The sequence below is a fragment of the Corylus avellana genome, chromosome ca3, assembly GCF_901000735.1.
Source record: "Corylus avellana chromosome ca3, CavTom2PMs-1.0".
NCBI classification, from domain to species: Eukaryota; Viridiplantae; Streptophyta; class Magnoliopsida; order Fagales; family Betulaceae; genus Corylus; species Corylus avellana.
In genome coordinates, this window is record NC_081543.1 from 5,682,570 (window position 1) to 5,699,883 (window position 17,314).

Sequence of the window (17,314 nt, forward strand, 5' to 3'; positions counted from 1 at the left end):
TGAAAAATAACAAGTAGATCTCTCGCTTTTAAAGTTGTCGTATGGTCCCTTCTAATTTCTAAAGATACAGAAAGTGGGCCCTTCTAACTTCTAAGATAGATTTAAATTAAATTTTAGGGTAAAGTCTACTTGACTCCTTCAAACTACCATTCTAATGACAATTTACCCTTTAAACTATCAATTGCGACAATTTACTCCAAAAACTACCAATACCTCCCAATGCTTGCAGAATGATGAAATTATCCCAATAAAATTTTGAATAAGACAAAAATACCCTTAAAATTTTGGAAAAAAAAAAAAATTAAGTATTTTGTTTTTATTTTAGTAAGAGCAATTTCATCATTTTGTTAAAATTAGGAGTACATTGTCATTGTTTTGGTAGTTTAAGGAGTAAATTGTCGCAATTGATAGTTTAGGGGATAAATTGTTATTGAGGTGGTAGTTTGAGGAGATTAAGTGGACTTTACCCTAAATTTTATAAATTTAATGGTTTTGATTTTTTTTTTCTTTTTCTTTTTTTGTTTGCTATTTTCCCTTACAATAAATAAGATATCACATGATTACAAATGGGGATAAGGACGGCCTTAATCCCGTAATCATACACTTGGTAGATTTATAATAAAAACTAAATCAATACACTTGGTGATTCAATGGGCCTTAAATAATTCTTTAAAATTGGTTAGACATGTATCATGATAAGAGTTTGATTGTTGAAATGGGAACCCTCGATCCTATTAGAGAAGTAGCAATAAACACCCAATAATCCATTCATTTCTTTACATATACGAAAAATCTCAAAAAGGTCAAAAAAAAAAAAATTCTTGCAATAGACACTTTATGCATTCCCTAAACCATACTCAATGCATTTGGGTAGCACTGTAGCTACCCAATGGATTGTTATAATAGTAAAAAAATACATATTCTCTCATTTCTCCGCTCACGTTTCCCAATCTCCTCCTCTTTTTCTTCCTCTAAATCTTAAATCTTTTGAGAGCATCCAAAAACAAATCACTACAACCCAAGCAAACAAACTCATAGCAGATACCACCCAGCCAAGAAAACTCACAATCATCACAAAATATGTTGATGAATTCCACATCTTAAGCACAAAGCAACATTCTCGACAACAAAGACGACTGAGAAGACGAGAGAGAGAGAGAGATTGGGAATTAAGAGATTCAGAAGTCTAAGACAAATAAGAGAAAGGGATTTAGAGACGAAGACGAGAGAGAATTTATGAAAAATTGTTTGATGTCTGTTGCTAGTGTTCTTAATATGTGGTTATCACATGCTGCGGAATACATATCATCTTATAAAGTTTGTAGCAAAAATATTTGTTCCTCATTGATGCATCGATAGGACTAACTTAATTTATAGCTCAGTCGGACTTGAAGGAACGTTTACGGTTTCAACTATTTAAGTCCTATTATATATGACTTTCAGCAAGCATGTATTACTATGATGATGCCTAGGTAGAATAGTTTCTGTCGGTTTCCTAACCTTCCTTCACTTCATCATCTGCCTTTTTGAATTTTTTTTTTTTTTTAAAAAAAAAAACTAAATTATACTATTTCGAAACTGGAATTAGGATATTTTATTATCACAATAGGACACTCCAACACGTGCCTCCAAACAGAAACTTTGCTAAACCAAAATAAGAATAGATAATCACCTGTTGCCAAACACTCTGCTTCTCCCTCAATACTATCGCACAGACCACTATCGATCAGCACCTCGAACGGCTGCCTCCCACGGCCGCACACCACCACACCACCCCGTCCCACATTCTCGGATACCGGGTTGGTAAACGACATTCAGCACACCGACGGCTCTTCCCCGCACTCAGCCTAGCAACGCTACTGTGCCTGCGCTGCAGCGCCACTCAACCACCGAACCGCCTTCAGGCGGTCACACTCAGCCCACACAGTACGGTCAGTACCCACAGTCGCCCTTGCACCGGGCCTATACGTAACGGACCACCACGCACAGCACCGTGATTTCTCCTCGCTCAAACGGTCCATCATGTCAAATCCATTATCAAAAACCCATTTGTAACTCCCGCAAGCTGGGCAACAGCTCTTCTTATCGATCCCATGGTTCAGCTCTCGTTGTGGGTGCTACCTCTATAAGGTTTCATGCCAATCCATCTATATTTGATTTATCTGGGGTTCTACGTTGTTATATCTTATAAATCAAGCACCCCAAAATTCAAATGCGCATCTACTGGGTTTTTTTTTACTCTGATTTGGTTTCTGAGAATATGTAGGAGTGTGAAAGAAAATCAATATATATTTATGCTATGGTTGATAAACGTTTGTAAATGTGTGAAGAATTCGAGTATCTTGTAATGCGTACCACCTGTTTGATGAATTTTCGTAGAGAAGATGCACATCGTTATGAAATCGAAATGGCAAAGCCTTTTATGGCGAACACTGAAAGCCAAGAAGCGCGAACGTCTCTGTCTATCTCTCTACTGCACAGTGCTGCCAAACCCGGCACAGTCCAAGCTGCAGGAGCTGTGTGGTTTTGTTTCGAGCACGATTGGCGGATTAGATGAATTAGAATTGAGTCTAAATAAACTTACAGTTTCTTTAACCCCGTCGCTTGTGACGCAAGTTATAGGCTCTTGCAAGCATGAAGCACCCAATAGGAGACTGCTGAGATTCTTCTTGTGGTCTCGTAAGAAATTGAATTGTGGTTTAGAGGACAAGGATTATAATTATGCCATTCAGGTGTTTGCGGAGAAGAATGACCACACAGCAATGGATATATTGATTTCAGATCTTAGGAAGGAGGGTCGGGTGATGGACACTCATACTTTTAGTGTTGTAGCTGAGGCATTGGTTAAACTGGGGAAGGAAGATGAGGCGTTGGGTATATTTAAGAACTTGGACAAGTACAAGTGTCCGCAAGATAAAGTCACAGTCACTGCTATTGTTAACGCTTTATGTGCAAAAGGGCATGCCAGGAGAGCGGAGGGGGTGGTCTTGCACCACAAGGATAAGATTTCTGGTGTAGAGCCTTGCATTTACAGGTGCCTTCTTTATGGTTGGTCTGAGCTGGAGAATGTGAAGGAAGCGCGAAGGATTATCAAAGAGATGAAGTCAGCTGGATTTTTGCCGGATTTGTTTTGCTATAACACATTCCTAAGGTGCCTTTGTGAGAGAAATCTTAAACGTAATCCTTCTGGTCTTGTTCCTGAGTCCTTGAATGTGATGATGGAAATGAGGTCCTATAAGATTGCCCCAACCTCAATTAGTTACAATATTTTGCTTTCTTGTCTTGGAAGGACAAGAAGAGTCAAGGAATGTTGTCGAATGCTTGAGACAATGAAGAAGTCGGGTTGTTCTCCAGATTGGACAAGCTATTATCTTGTTGCAAGGGTATTGTATTTGAGCGGGAGATATGGTAAAGGCAATAAGATAGTGGATGAGATGATTAGTGAAGGGTTGATACCAGATCGTAAGTTTTACTATGATTTGATTGGTATACTATGTGGAGGTGAGAGGGTTAATTTTGCTCTTGAGCTCTTTGAGAGAATGAAGAGAAGTTCATTGGGTGGTTATGGGCCAGTTTATGATGTGCTGATACCAAAACTTTGTGGGGGAGGGCACTTCGAGAAGGGTAGAGAGCTCTGGAATGAGGCCATGGGAATGGGGATTACTCTTGGCTGCTCAAGTGATCTGCTGGACCCTTCAATCACTGAGGTTTTTAAGCCGACAAGGATATTGGAGAATATTAGCTCTGTGGACCAAAACACAACCAAGAAGCCAGAGAAAGTTGCAAATAATATTGGAAAGGCAAAGAAGAAAAAGACTTGTGCATCAACTTGATAAGTTATTATCTCCTTCTATAAAGCTCTCATGAGGCATTCTTTTTTGTGGGCACAAACTTCTTTATTGTAGTTTATTTTTGGCTTAATTGGAGGTTGTAAATCTTGTATTCTGCCATCTTCAATCTTACATATGCAAACTAGGATGCCACATTGGTATTGAAAATTTTCAATTAGCTTCTTCTAAGGGGGATCTCTACAGCTCTCTAATTAGCCTAGTCAGTTGTTTTACTTGAATCACCTTGGTAAATGGTGTTTATATATTGAATATTCAATCGATTATGTTTGTGTGACACAAGGAAATGAAGTTGACCATTTTGCTTTGATTTTTCTATGATCTAATCCTACTTAAAAAAATTCCAAACAATTACAGATGGGCTGAGCGGCATCTAAGTAAAAGTGTAAAACACCCCTCCCCAAGGAAATGCTACTAAAAATAGTTAAATATTATTAGGATTAGGACTAATACGACATTGATTAATTAGGCCAGCTACTTAGCAGTTATTATCAATGAGAGAAAGACACACGGCTCAAATTTGGTCACAGCACATGGCATATGGCACATGGTGGGAGACAGTAACGGAGATGGGATCTTGTGGCCCCTTGGGCCGATTGATATCTCACCCATATTTTGAAACGCACATGTCAATGCACATCGTTGGACCCCGCCTGACGTCAGCCTGACACTTCAAATTAAATTTTTTGTATTTTTTTTTTTCTCTCTTTCTCCCCCTCTCTTGAGTCATGACCATAAAATATATATTGAAAAATAACATTTAAGGAAAATTGATAATGGAAAGGGTAAAATAGACTTAACTCCTTCAGACTACTATTTCAATGATAATCTACTCTTCAAACTATCAATTATGATAATTTACCCATCAAACTGCTAAAACAATGACAATGTATCCTCAAATACTAAGACAATTACAAAAGTACCCCTATAAAATTTTCAATAAAACAAAAATACTATTAAAATTTTGAAAAAAAAAATTAAATTTTAGTATTTTGTTTTTATTTTAGTAATGATAATTTTGTCATTTTGTTAAAATTAGGGGTATATTGTCATTATTTTAATAACTTTGAAGGTAAATTGTCACAATTGATAGTTTGGGGGGTAGATTGTCATTGGGGTGGTAGTTTAAGAGATTTAAGTAAACTTGACCTTAATAGAAATATAGAATAAATAATTTGTTAAAATTATATATATATATATATATATATAGCTAAAATAAAAACATTGGGCCAAGAAAAAATGCCCATTCTTTCCCGGATCTTTCTTCTTTACTAGTATGAACGTGAGCATTTTGGGTCAAAACTGAGCTGTGAAAAGTACAATACAGTTGGGAGACACCCGACCCGTGGGTCCGTTGACGTAAGAGACAGACGAACGCTTTGAATAAATAATATTATAACTTTGGCTCAAGTTGTGAATAAGTTACAAAAAAAAAATAATATACCTTATACCTTTTTTCTTTTACTAGGTGTTAAAAATGGATAAATATTTGTTTCTTTATTTTTATTTTTAACTACTTGATACAAGAGCCCTCACTTTCACGTTGTTTATTTATTTTTCTCAACTTTTCATTTATCATGTTAATCAAGTATATATATATACTTATATTAAAAAAAATAAAATTCTACTTGGCCTATGGTCTTCCTTAAAACATTGACTAGAGTTTAAATCTTACCATTTTCTTTCTAATTTCTCTCTTTAAGAAAAAAAAAAACAAATAAATTAATAAACTGAAGCTTTCAACATGTTGCAAACTTCTGCACCAATTATGCAGCATGTTGGGCCGGTACCCCTCACCTTATAAATGGTCAATCGCCAACACGCCCCCTCACGTGTGGTGGGAGGACATCCAAGCCAACACGTGTGACAATGGGTGACAGTGGGCCACAACCAATTAATTGGGTTAGGTTCTGATACTATATTAAAAATGGGTCTCGGGCCTAACTCAACCCAAAAACTAGCTTAAGAGTTGAGATTTTTCCTCACCTTATAAATGACTTATCTCCTTAATATCCAAGCAATGTGGTATCAGGGGGAAGAATTCTCAAACTCTTTATTGCTTCGCTAGTTTGTTGTTTTATTTCTCGTTGTTTTCTGTTGTACTAAAAAATAAAAAAAAAGGAACTCCATGCTCCATGGTGATGATAAATACTAGGAAAAGGGATTGGACTTTGGAGGGAGGATTCAAATCTAGATCAAATCACTAAATATAATATTAACATAAAAAATACATAATCTCATAATCAAGCATTAAAATATACTCCCTTAATACCTCCACCGCTCTTCCGAATTTGGCTTATATTGTAGAGATTAAATATGTTTACATATCATTCAAAAATAAAAATTATAAATAATATAATACAATTAAACAAAAATAAAATCTTAATCCTAAAATAAATAAATTTCACTTTAAAAGAGGGAGTTTAAAGTGTAAACTTGTATTTAATTACACTAATTCATTTTATTTTTCTATGGTTTTAACACGTTTATTTTATTAATTTTTTTTTTGTTTTATAGTCTGTGAGACGCGCTGTAAACAGTTGGTCTCTCCCCAACCTTCCTTTTTCAAACTCCCCCATCAACCTCACCTCAACCATGAACTCACTCACCCCCACCTCCACCTGCATCCTCTAGGGTTTCTCCATCTCTCTCTCTCTCTCTCTCTCACTCTCCCCAGAAGACACAGCTGAACAAAAATCCTCAGAGAATGAAATATGGTATTTGTAGATCTAGCCCACAGATAGAATCCACATAACAAGCCAAAAAAGAGAGGGAAGCATTTTGCTTGCTCATCCTCAAACACCCAATTCTTGTAATCTTGGACAAACGCAGAGAGATAGAGAGAGAGTGAGAGATGGGGCAGCAAGAGAACCTAGCAGCTCAGAAGAGAAGCAGCGGCGGAGGTGCTGGTGGGCTGCCGACAACCACCACAGCCAACGGCAGGGGGCGCACGGTGTTGCCGCGTGGCAGGCAGCTCCACAAGACCTTCAACAACATAAAGATTACCATCCTCTGCGGCTTTGTCACCATCCTGGTCCTCCGCGGAACCGTCGGCATCGGTCACCTCGGCTCCTCCGACGGCGACGCCGTCAACCAGAACATCATCGAGGAGACCAACCGGATCCTCGCCGAGATTCGCTCCGACTCCGACCCATCCGACCCCGACGGTCCCGAGCTGTTCTTCAACCCCAACGACACGTATACTCTCGGACCCAAAATCGCCGACTGGGACGGCGAGCGCAAGGCCTGGTTACACCAGAACCCCGAGTTCCCTAGCTACGTTAACGGTAAGCCTCGTATCTTGCTCGTAACTGGGTCTCCTCCTAAACCTTGTGATAACCCAATTGGTGACCATTACTTGTTGAAAGCTATTAAGAATAAGATTGACTATTGTAGACTTCATGGGATTGAGATAGTGTACAATTTGGCTCATTTGGACAAGGAACTAGCTGGGTACTGGGCCAAATTGCCGCTGATTCGGCGCTTGATGCTGTCGCATCCTGAGGTGGAGTGGATTTGGTGGATGGATAGCGATGCGCTCTTCACCGATATGGTTTTTGAGATTCCAGTTTCCAAGTATGATGGTTATAATTTGGTTGTTCATGGTTACCCGGATTTAATGTTTGAGCAGAAGAGTTGGATTGCGTTGAATACGGGTAGTTTCCTGTTTAGGAATTGTCAGTGGTCTTTGGATTTGCTTGACGATTGGGCCCCAATGGGGCCAAAAGGGCCAGTTCGGGAGGAGGCTGGGAAGATTTTAACAGCGAATTTGAAGGGGAGGCCGGCATTTGAGGCAGATGATCAGTCAGCGTTGATATACTTGTTGCTTTCGAAGAAAGATCAGTGGATGGACAAGGTGTTTCTTGAGAATTCGTATTATCTGCATGGGTATTGGGCAGGATTGGTGGATAGATACGAGGAGATGGTTGAGAAGTATCATCCGGGATTGGGGGATGAGAGGTGGCCGTTCGTGACCCATTTTGTGGGTTGCAAGCCTTGTGGGAGCTATGGGGATTACCCGGTTGCGAGGTGCTTGAGCAGCATGGAGAGGGCATTTAATTTCGCAGATAACCAGGTGCTTAAGCTGTATGGGTTTAGGCATAGGGGATTGTTGAGTCCTAAGATCAAGAGGATCAGGAATGAGACAGTAACTCCTTTGGAATCTGTGGACCAGTTTGATATTCGGCGGCACACAGTGCAAGGGAGCAGTGTACCACAGAGCTAGAGAGTGAAAAAACAAAGTGTGATAATGTTTAGGTAATGATATAATTCCTCAGTCAAGCAAATTTAAATTTGATAACAGTTTCCATCTAAGTATTTTTTGTTTGTTATGTTGTCTTGGTACTGTTTTGAGGAACGATAGAGTAGAATTCTTTTGTAAACTTTAATTCTTGTTGTTGTGTTTGAGTAATCCATAAAAGAAATTTTACTGATGATTTGCCCTGTAATGCCAGTCTCAATTTTTTCCTTGCATGAACCTTTAATTACTACAAATACACAATATGAATGCTTTGGTTTAATGTCTGTTATATCGCAAGTAGATGAATTGTATAATCAAGAGGAAGTAAGTGAGAATCTCTGAAGTCTTGTTACATTGATGTATATCACTCAGCTTAATCTATTGTTGGAATTAGAGATTTGTTGAAATATGCCATGCCTCTTCATGTCCTAGTTGTTGTATTGGACGTATCTTAGATACCTTCTCATATCCACAACTTGAGGATGTGAGGATGATTTGCTGTGGGATGTGAGGATAGAGTTATAGTAGCATCTTTCAACTGCAAGAGTGTCTCATTTAGAAGTAAATTGTGTACATAGTGACTTTCACATACATGAAGATGCTAATATCCTCGTCAAAACGTAGCCATTTGCCATGTAGTTGCTGAATCCTAGGAAATGTACGACATCAGTTTTTTCTGTTTTACAGACTGCAGTTAGATTAGATGTTTATTGATAGCAAATTAGGAAGTAGATCTCCAGTATTTAACTTTGTGAAGTTTGTTGAAGTTACTAATTTTTGGAATGTCTTATGCCTGATTGTAACTCTAATTATATCCTATCCTACGTTGAGTACTTTTGAGTACTTCTAATTGACAAATGTGATATATCACTGTACTAATCTTTATTCTCTACACCTGGATTCAACTCTGAAGCAAATCTTTAAATGGGGGATTGGAGTGTTTTGCATGGTAACTAGTGATTTAGTCTGCAACTCAATTATGTGGGTTCTTGTTAGATCCTTCAAAAAAATGAATTAGTATATTAGACTCCAAGACGCCTGACTCATGCAACAAGGGTTTGATGTATAACTTGTACATTTTAATGGAAAGGTTCCTTTGGAAGGAAATCTTCTAGGTATAGTTTAAAATCTTTTATCTTGCTTGAGTAAGGGATTATTGGGGACTTCCAGTTTAGTCGTTTTGACATCCTCTAGACTTTTATGTTCATTGGAAAGCTAAATTATTTTATGCACTCTTTAAATTGTCAGGCACCATCTTGTTGTTCTCTTTGTTCGTTTATTAGCTTGAGAAAGGTGAAGCTAATAAAAAAATCAATTTTCATACACTAAATGCTATAGGAAATCATGTTACACAGGCTTTGGGGGATGGAAGATGATGTATAAGCATTACTCCATATCATTATAGGAGTACGTTTTTCTTCTCTTGCCTTTTGTAGCTTGAAATGCAGAACAGAAATAACAAGAATTAGTCATAAATGTTGGTTTTGGTCCTCAATGCTATGGAGTAGATGAAAGATTTGTAATCTCTCCGGCCTGCTGGTATCAATTCTTAAATTGTGTTATTCATTTGCACTACATGGCTTTTAGTTGTATTAGTTACACTAATTGGCAAATGGTTGTGTCCAACCTGACATTCTATTCGGAGGAGAAAGTCTGGGAAAAATGTTCCTAGTCTTCCCAGTACATAATTCTCCATGTTGGTCCATAAGCAGCGTCTGTCTCTCTCAACTTATAGTTGAAAGGAATTATTTTGTATTGGCATGTTGCTACTTGCATTGCTTCTGTAGATTATTTACTGTTTCTCTTGCAGTAGGATTATTCTGCAACAAGAGTTTACTGTTTCTCCCGTTTATTGATTTCTTGGAGCTGAGGCATGCATCAAAAGAGATAATTGATGAGCTCACTGCAAAGATTTTTCAATTCATTAGAAAAACTTCTGGTCTAACGTCTGGTTAGTAAACTAAGGCCTGGGTAGAAATCGAGGTATCAAAGAAAAGCTAGATGCATCATTTAGCTGGGTGTAGAGGCATATTTTTAGAAGTCAGTTTTTTGTATCCAGTGAATATGTCATGTAAGAGTATCAAAACTCTTAGGTCACCTGATCAGCCGCATTGTTTCATGAACAGCATTGGAGATCTCAGAAGCTGATCCCTTTTTCAGCAACATCCTCCATTCATAATGTTTGTTGAGCTCATTTCGCAGTCCCATTGCCCATAGGTATCTGGAGAAAGATACCTTAATTACCTTCTAAAGTATTTAAGGTGCTTGATATACCTTAATTACCTTCTAAAGTATTTAAGGTGCTTGATTTAGCAGCACCTTTATTCTTTCGAGCAATTTGGACTAGAAGAAATTATTTATTTATTTATTATTTTTATTTAAGGTTAACCGACGATTTTGATGCTTTAATTTTTTTTTTTTTTTTTTTTTTTGACAGGTTTCAATTTTATTCTTGAACAGTTTATTGCGTGAAGTCCTTCAACTTTTCATATTGTTTCAATGCATAGATGTCTTGCCACAAAATGGATGTGCAAACATGTTTGCACAGCAAAATTTTTCAGTAAATAAACATAATTGCCAAGGGCTAAATCGGACAGAAATTTGAAAAAATTATAAATTTTCAAATTACGAAATTTAAGCTGCTTCTAAGTATCAAAACGCTTGCAAAATGCTACTTATTGAAAATGTGGCAATGTTATCAAAATACTAAGAAATAATTTCTTCTTACAAAAGGCTTTTTCTTCATTTTTGTATTGACGCTTTTTCTTCGAAAAAACAAAAAGACAGTTTTTACAATATAAAGAGTAAGAATCCGATGAAATACACTAAATTTTTAACTGTAACGTATCATATTTTTAGTAAGTGACATTTTTCAAGCATTTCAATGTACTAAAAACTGCCAAAATTCCGTAATTTGCAAATAAATTGTAGGGATCCTAATCCAGTTTGGGACCTCAATGCATTATCTGCAGATACCAACAGAGGCAAATTAGAAGAAGCTTATTCCTAGTTTGCCATTAAACTGTGGGAGTCCTTGGAAGTGCAACACACAAAATTTGTCAATAATCACATCACATAGTAAACTAGCTACATAAAATAGCCTAATAAATTTAGCTAATTTGTCTACAGATCAAGAAAATAAATCAGAATGTTACAAAAAAAAAAAACAGAAAAAAAAAGAAAAGAAAAAGGAAAATAAATCAGAAACTAATCTACCGTATTTGGCGATGATGCCAGAATTCTTAAACTTCATCAAGTGCATATTCCAAAGCTCGGATCCTGGTCCCCGGCTCGGCCACATCCAATTATGAAGAGTATGGGACATCTTTAGAACTCCATTAACATATCTTCAAAAGCTCAGATACCAGTCCCACATCTGCAACATTTTCCTTGCAATACATGAATTTTGCAGAGCTCAAATTGTGGTTCCAGTTGTATGATGTAGAGGCATCTGGAGAAGCATACCCATGTTCCGTTGAAGATTTGTGCATAACATATAGCAGAAGAATTGCTACAATCAATTTAGTCAATGTCAATCCAAAGCCCGAATGCTTCAAAGATCTCTGTGGCGGGCTACCAGCACTTTATTCATTTGAGCAATCTGGTGCAAGAGTTGTGTAATTTTCTGCAAATTATCAAAACAAAACTTACTACAAAGAAAGCACACCAGCTAATCATCAAGCTTATTGCATTGACCAAATCCCAGTTAGAAACCCTTTCGAGCAGATAGCAAAGCAACACCAAAATCAAAGAGACACCCAGTTACCAGTAGGCGCACTAATTAATTCCAAGAGAAAGAGAAAGTGAAATTAGAAAAGACCCGTAGAAAAAACTAATTCTGTAGCTTTTTTTTAGCAGAATTAACACAAGCATTACAACAAACACTTTGTACAAAATCAAAAACCAACCTCATCTTTCGCCTTAATAATCTGCATCAAACGCCCCACACTCTCCGCTCGTCGCCGCCGCCGACGATACCGCATAAACAACGTCCACACCACCAACAAGGCCGCGGCCGCGACGGGTCCAAATGACCGAAATGCCCCTCTGTTGTAGGCAACATAATTTCGAAACGAGGAAACCACAGCGACAACCTTACAACGTAAGACCTCAAGCCCAATCCCAATCCAGCTCGTCACCTCGCCAGCCCTTTTGACCGTGGAATCTGACGGTGGAGCAGGTAGCGAGTCCGAATCGAAGGAATCAGACGGTGAGAGTGATGATGACAATGTAAATGACGATGACGATGACGATGGCGATGACGATGACGATGAAGATGATGAAGGTGATAGTGGGTTTTGTTGTTCTTCACAGGGCTGTGAGGGAATGTGCAGATTCTCGTGGTTGACTGGGGGGAAGACGGAGCAGTCACCGTGGGCGGGAGAGTCTCTGATCAACACCATGGACCATTCTTTCAAATAGGTTGCGTTGTGGGGTTGTGATGAGGAAAAAGACGAGTCTTTTCCACCATCAGGAATCAGATCATCACCCACCATTTTCTGCTCCCCCAACAACCAAACACCTGGGGGAATTTGTTCCCAGCCCAGGAAGAGTTTGAGCCACATCAGACTGGAACAAACAGGCTGTTCCGCATGCTCGGCACGTTTCGGACCCAGTGTTAAATACATACTTTTTTTTAATATAAATTTTTTCTATTCCTTTAATGCTATTAATTACTAAAATACGTACATTTTACATCTTCAAAAAATATGTAATGATTTTATAGATTGAATTAGAAAAAAATTCTTCTAATATATTAAAAAAAAAATCATAAAAAATACAGTAAAAGTTATATTCATGTGTTAATAAATGTTTTTTTTTTAAAAAAAATAAATAAATAAGGGGAAGCAGGTTATAATGAGTCGAATAACTACAAAGGGGTGAGCATCCTAACAACAAAGTTCAAATAGAAAAAGTAGTACAAAGACTGTAATAGTAACAAACAATAAACAATGATTTCATTTATGATCACAGAAAAATCATAAACAAGCTGGACTTTTATAAGGACCGCACAAGGCAGTGACAATGGTATATTACCATATGTTAATAAATGTTATTCACCAACTTCACCTCATTCTAACTATCTATCTAATTCGAAAGTAAGGAAAAAGCTCTCTTCTCTCCTGAGAGAAGCTTTTCCTACAACTCTCTCTCCACCTCCTCAGTGAGGGCTTTCCATCGCCTCTGTGCAGTTGTCACTAGGGGAGGAGGGAGAGACCATGTCTTCTCCCCCCCCTCCCCTCTTCGTAGTCATTTCTTTTCTTTTTTTTTTCTTTTTTTCTCTAAGCAGTGGCGCCACCGCCCCTTCTCCTTCCTCGATCCACTTCACCACATCTGGTCGGCTCCCTCTGGCAGTTCTCCACCCCCTGCAGTCATGTCGTTCATGGTTCTACAATGGTTCTCAGCTCTTCGATGCGCCACTATGGGGCCTTCCCAAGCCTTCAGCCTTCCATTGACGCCATCCCTGCCTTGTTCCAGCCACCACGGGCCACCGCGTGGTGCTCACGCGCCAACACGTGCATGTCATGCTCTACTAGCCTTCATTTGAGTTGCTACCAGATGCTCCTCTGTCCGCCTCCATCCGCCCCGTTCTCTGGTCAAGCCACTGCTCAGTGGGCTTTTTACTATTTTCTTTAGTTTCCATGTATTTTAAATTTTCTTGTGATTTGCAGTTTTTTGTGTTTCTTGCTGCTTGTTTATTTTGTGGGTTGCTGTCTCCCAGCTTTTAGGTGTTTTGATCTTTTAGTAAAGACTTTTGTAACTGAATTTATGTTGATTCATCTCTTTATTGCAATCCCTACAATGGACTAGTACAGTGCTCATCTGGCTTCAGCCTCTTTACAGTGACTGTTGCTAGTTCTTAGTAGGGGTTCATATAGGTTTGCATTAATCTATGCCCCTTTTACTTCTGTAACCGCCTTGAACGGTTCATTGAGAGGACCGAGTCACTTATTTGACCTATTTTATACATTTTGTATTATTTTTGTATTATTTTAGTTTGTTTTGGGTCTGTTGTTGGGGAGACCACCTCATTTTCATTTTTAGGATTACTCACTTCTTATTCCTTTCGGATTAAGAGTGGGAATGAAAATTCTCTGTAACCCTTTCCTTATTCAATTTTTTTAAAAAAAACTTCATCTCCTTCTAAACTTGCTACATCTTTTGCTTTCTTTGCAGCTGTAATGTGGTATATTAGGTTGGCGACCCTCCGGCCCTTGGGTTGTAATAGGTCTATCCATATCATAGTTGGTAGGATCCATGAGTTCTGCTAGTTGTGGTTAGTGAGCCCAACTGGATGGTTTCTGTTGCTAGTTGTAATGGTCTTTATAAACAAGGCCCAAGAGACGTATTGTTCATTCAATTTGGACATTTTTGGACATTTGGTAATCAATTTACTCTGTAAAAAGAGGTTGAGTGCCTCAAATGCTTCAAGACGCTAGGAATGCCTTATTTTCAATGTACTTGAATACAAATCCATTCTATTCATTCTCAAAACCAATTTATTTTACCACCAGTTTTGATACGAACCAACACGAAATTAACATGGAATAAGATTGATGGGTCTGATTTGTTTAATTAAATGGACCGAATTAGAATTACAAGGAAAAACAAAAATCATATGAAAATTTGCATATTAAGGTAAATTTTTGTTTAAAAAACTTAATCAATGGACAAAATTCTTTTGGTTGGGGTAGGGCTACCTCATCATGTGATTTTTTGTTTGTATGATTTTCAAAACAAGCTGGTTGCCGAATGGACACATTGGCCCAACACCAGGGCCGAAAGGCATACACAAAAGACAAAGACAGGCTTAAGTTGGGAAATCTTTTGGCCATTTCCCTGCCCACCATAGCTAAAGATTGTATAATAATCCTGTCTTCTAATGTATGGATGTTACCTCTTGAACCTGGCTTTACCCTCCAATATAAACCATTCGCCCCCACCCAAAATTGCCGTTGTTCCCTTATTCCTCTCCTCACTTCAATCACATTTTATAACCTCTTATACTAGGAATAGGATCATGCTAGCCGATCCGCTTTAAATAAATAATCATGATTTAAAGTTGATGTATCTAATAATGTAGATAATTCTATATTATTTAAATTTTTTGGATAACTTCACTTAGAACCCACTCTTGAACTACCACGTATTTTGAGAAGATTCTTCAAATTTTAAAAACTCTCAATTTTACCTCCCGAACTTTCAATTTGATGCAATTGACCATTCATCAGTATTTGCTGTTAAACCCTAATGAAAATCACTAAAAATACCAAATTACCCTTCAAGTTTATTTTTATTTATTTTTATTTTTATTTTTTTTAAATATCAATTTAAAATTAAGACTAAATTTTAAATTTTATAAAAGTTTCAGGAGTATAAATGTTATTTCATCACTTTGAATGTAAAAAAACGGACGAAAGATGTAGATTACATCAAATTGAAAGTTCGAAAGTAAAATTGAGAGGTTTTTGAAATTTAAGAATTTTTTTTTTTAAATAAACGTAGTAGTTTAAGTTTCCTCAAAATATATATATATATATATATATATATATATACCAACTTTAAATCCCAGCAACGGGATTTTGTCTACAAAATTGGGTGTCTTAGAGGTACATGACATTTGCCTAGATCTGCTTCTACAGTGGTGCTTCTCTCTCGACTTCGCCGGTTGCCGTTTCCAAGAGAATCTAGATGGGTTTCTTCCATATTTTTCTTCAAGGCCTCCAACTCATTCTCAAACTTTTAGTCGTAAAGTCAAAACTGCCCACTAGATGTTAAATTCAATTGATACTATAATACAACCCACACATGGCAAATCGAAAGCCAACACAACAACAGCAACTGTACTGTAGTTAAGGATATTGTCATCTGCATAGTTGAATTCATTTATGGCCAAGGAAAAAAAAAAAAAAAAAAAGGAAAAAAACTCATCCATGACAACCACAAAAAAAAAATTCACAACATTTAATTGCTTAAATTGTCGGCATTTTGGACAGAGTTAATGTGAGAGAGTCTGTGGACTTTACATCTTATGAAGTGAAAGTCACTAGATTAAATTATTCTTCTCCTTCTTGTACGGACATGTACTGCAGAGGAAGGTGACACAACCTACTTATTAAGTATGAGATTTTTCACAGAAAAATGCTAGATATTCTTCTAGTGTTCCTCTTGTGTCTCCTCGATTATGATGTGACTTTTAAAATTATCAATAAATTAAAAATCAATAATGATAATTTCAAATTCAACAATAATTTTAAAAGCCACATCACAATTAAAAAAATACTAAAAAAACACATAACATTACTTTTTTTTCACATGCGTGAATTACGTATCTATTTTCCATCGATTAGAAGACAAAGGAAAGGGATTTACGAGCCTGTCTGTGTCAGCCAATGAAGCTTCCTTGTTACCTTTCATTTGACCCAATAACAGAGGAGCATAAATTTCTAAAAAAAGAAAAAAACACAGAAGAGCATAAGCAACTGATTCGTGTTTGCACGCGCGACATAGGAGCGTTGTTGCAGCTTCTTCCGGGTTAAAAGATTCCCATAGCCTCACATTTAACTAGTATTTAAAAAAAAAAAAAATCACTTAACTTTCCTAAATTGTAATCAATTTTTACAATTATTTCTTAAATTTTAAAAACCTTCAATTTAATCTATCAATCTTTCAATTTTACCTCACCCAAGATGTGTCAAAATTTCCAAAATAACCCTCATTCTTTTGAGAAGAAAAAAGAAAAAAATTGCAAAAATTTAGATGTTGGTCAGTATTTAACAGTATTTACAAAAGAAAAATATTAATATTTTCTTCATATTTGGTCAATCTCATTTTACAAATTAATCATTAAATTTGTGGAGAACTTATTAAATCTAATGGTTAATTTATTAAATTTATAAGAGAATATGAGCAAAATATGTAAAACTTATTAAAGTCTCAATTTAGTGTAATCATTTTTCAATCTTTTTCAATTTTATTCTTATGTTAGGATTTTTCATTAAATCTTATCAGAAATTTTAAAATATCACTGTTTTTATTTTTTTTAAAAAAATTAGTTTCAAAGATTTCCGCTTAGGTATTTTTGCAAAGAAAAAAAGATTGAAAAATGAATACACTAAATTAAAACTTTTTAAAATTTCAAAAATAATTAGAATTACAAATGTAATGACTAATGAAAGTGAAGGAAAGTAAGTAATTTTTTTTTTTTTTTTCAAGTTTTAATTTT

The 17,314-nt window shown here is 36.7% G+C and overlaps 3 protein-coding genes across 3 annotated transcripts; 2 read left to right on the forward strand and 1 right to left on the reverse strand.

Moving 5' to 3' along the window:
• Window positions 1-1,702: 1,702 nt before the first annotated feature.
• LOC132175231 (pentatricopeptide repeat-containing protein At5g61370, mitochondrial) lies at window positions 1,703-4,120 on the forward strand. The gene has a single exon (XM_059587100.1). It carries the CDS (start codon window positions 2,385-2,387, stop codon window positions 3,831-3,833), a length of 1,449 nt encoding a protein of 482 aa, XP_059443083.1. The 5' UTR covers window positions 1,703-2,384; the 3' UTR covers window positions 3,834-4,120.
• Window positions 4,121-6,379: 2,259 nt separating this feature from the next.
• LOC132176249 (probable xyloglucan 6-xylosyltransferase 5) lies at window positions 6,380-10,418 on the forward strand. The gene is made up of 2 exons (XM_059588399.1): window positions 6,380-8,105; window positions 10,215-10,418. The coding sequence occupies exon 1, from the start codon at window positions 6,703-6,705 to the stop codon at window positions 8,071-8,073; it is 1,371 nt and encodes a 456-aa protein (XP_059444382.1). The 5' UTR covers window positions 6,380-6,702; the 3' UTR covers window positions 8,074-8,105; window positions 10,215-10,418.
• A 558-nt stretch (window positions 10,419-10,976) lies between these two features.
• LOC132175707 (uncharacterized) lies at window positions 10,977-12,666 on the reverse strand. Its single transcript, XM_059587727.1, has 2 exons — window positions 11,997-12,666; window positions 10,977-11,713 (listed from the first exon to the last, which is right to left on the reverse strand). Exons 1-2 carry the CDS (start codon window positions 12,651-12,653, stop codon window positions 11,642-11,644), a joined length of 729 nt encoding a protein of 242 aa, XP_059443710.1. The 5' UTR covers window positions 12,654-12,666; the 3' UTR covers window positions 10,977-11,641.
• Between the last annotated feature and the right edge of the window lie 4,648 nt (window positions 12,667-17,314).

What these genes read in the sequence shown, in the direction of transcription:
- LOC132175231 (XM_059587100.1), top strand. Translation starts at nt 2,385, where the DNA reads ATGCACATCGTTATGAAATCGAAATGGCAAAGCCTTTTATGGCGAACA.
- LOC132176249 (XM_059588399.1), top strand. Translation starts at nt 6,703, where the DNA reads ATGGGGCAGCAAGAGAACCTAGCAGCTCAGAAGAGAAGCAGCGGCGGA.
- LOC132175707 (XM_059587727.1), bottom strand. Translation starts at nt 12,653, where the DNA reads ATGTGGCTCAAACTCTTCCTGGGCTGGGAACAAATTCCCCCAGGTGTT. An exon ending in TTATTAAGGCGAAAGATGAG is followed by an intron (nt 11,714 to 11,996) that starts GTTGGTTTTTGA and finishes GATAATTTGCAG; the next exon opens with AAAATTACACAACTCTTGCA.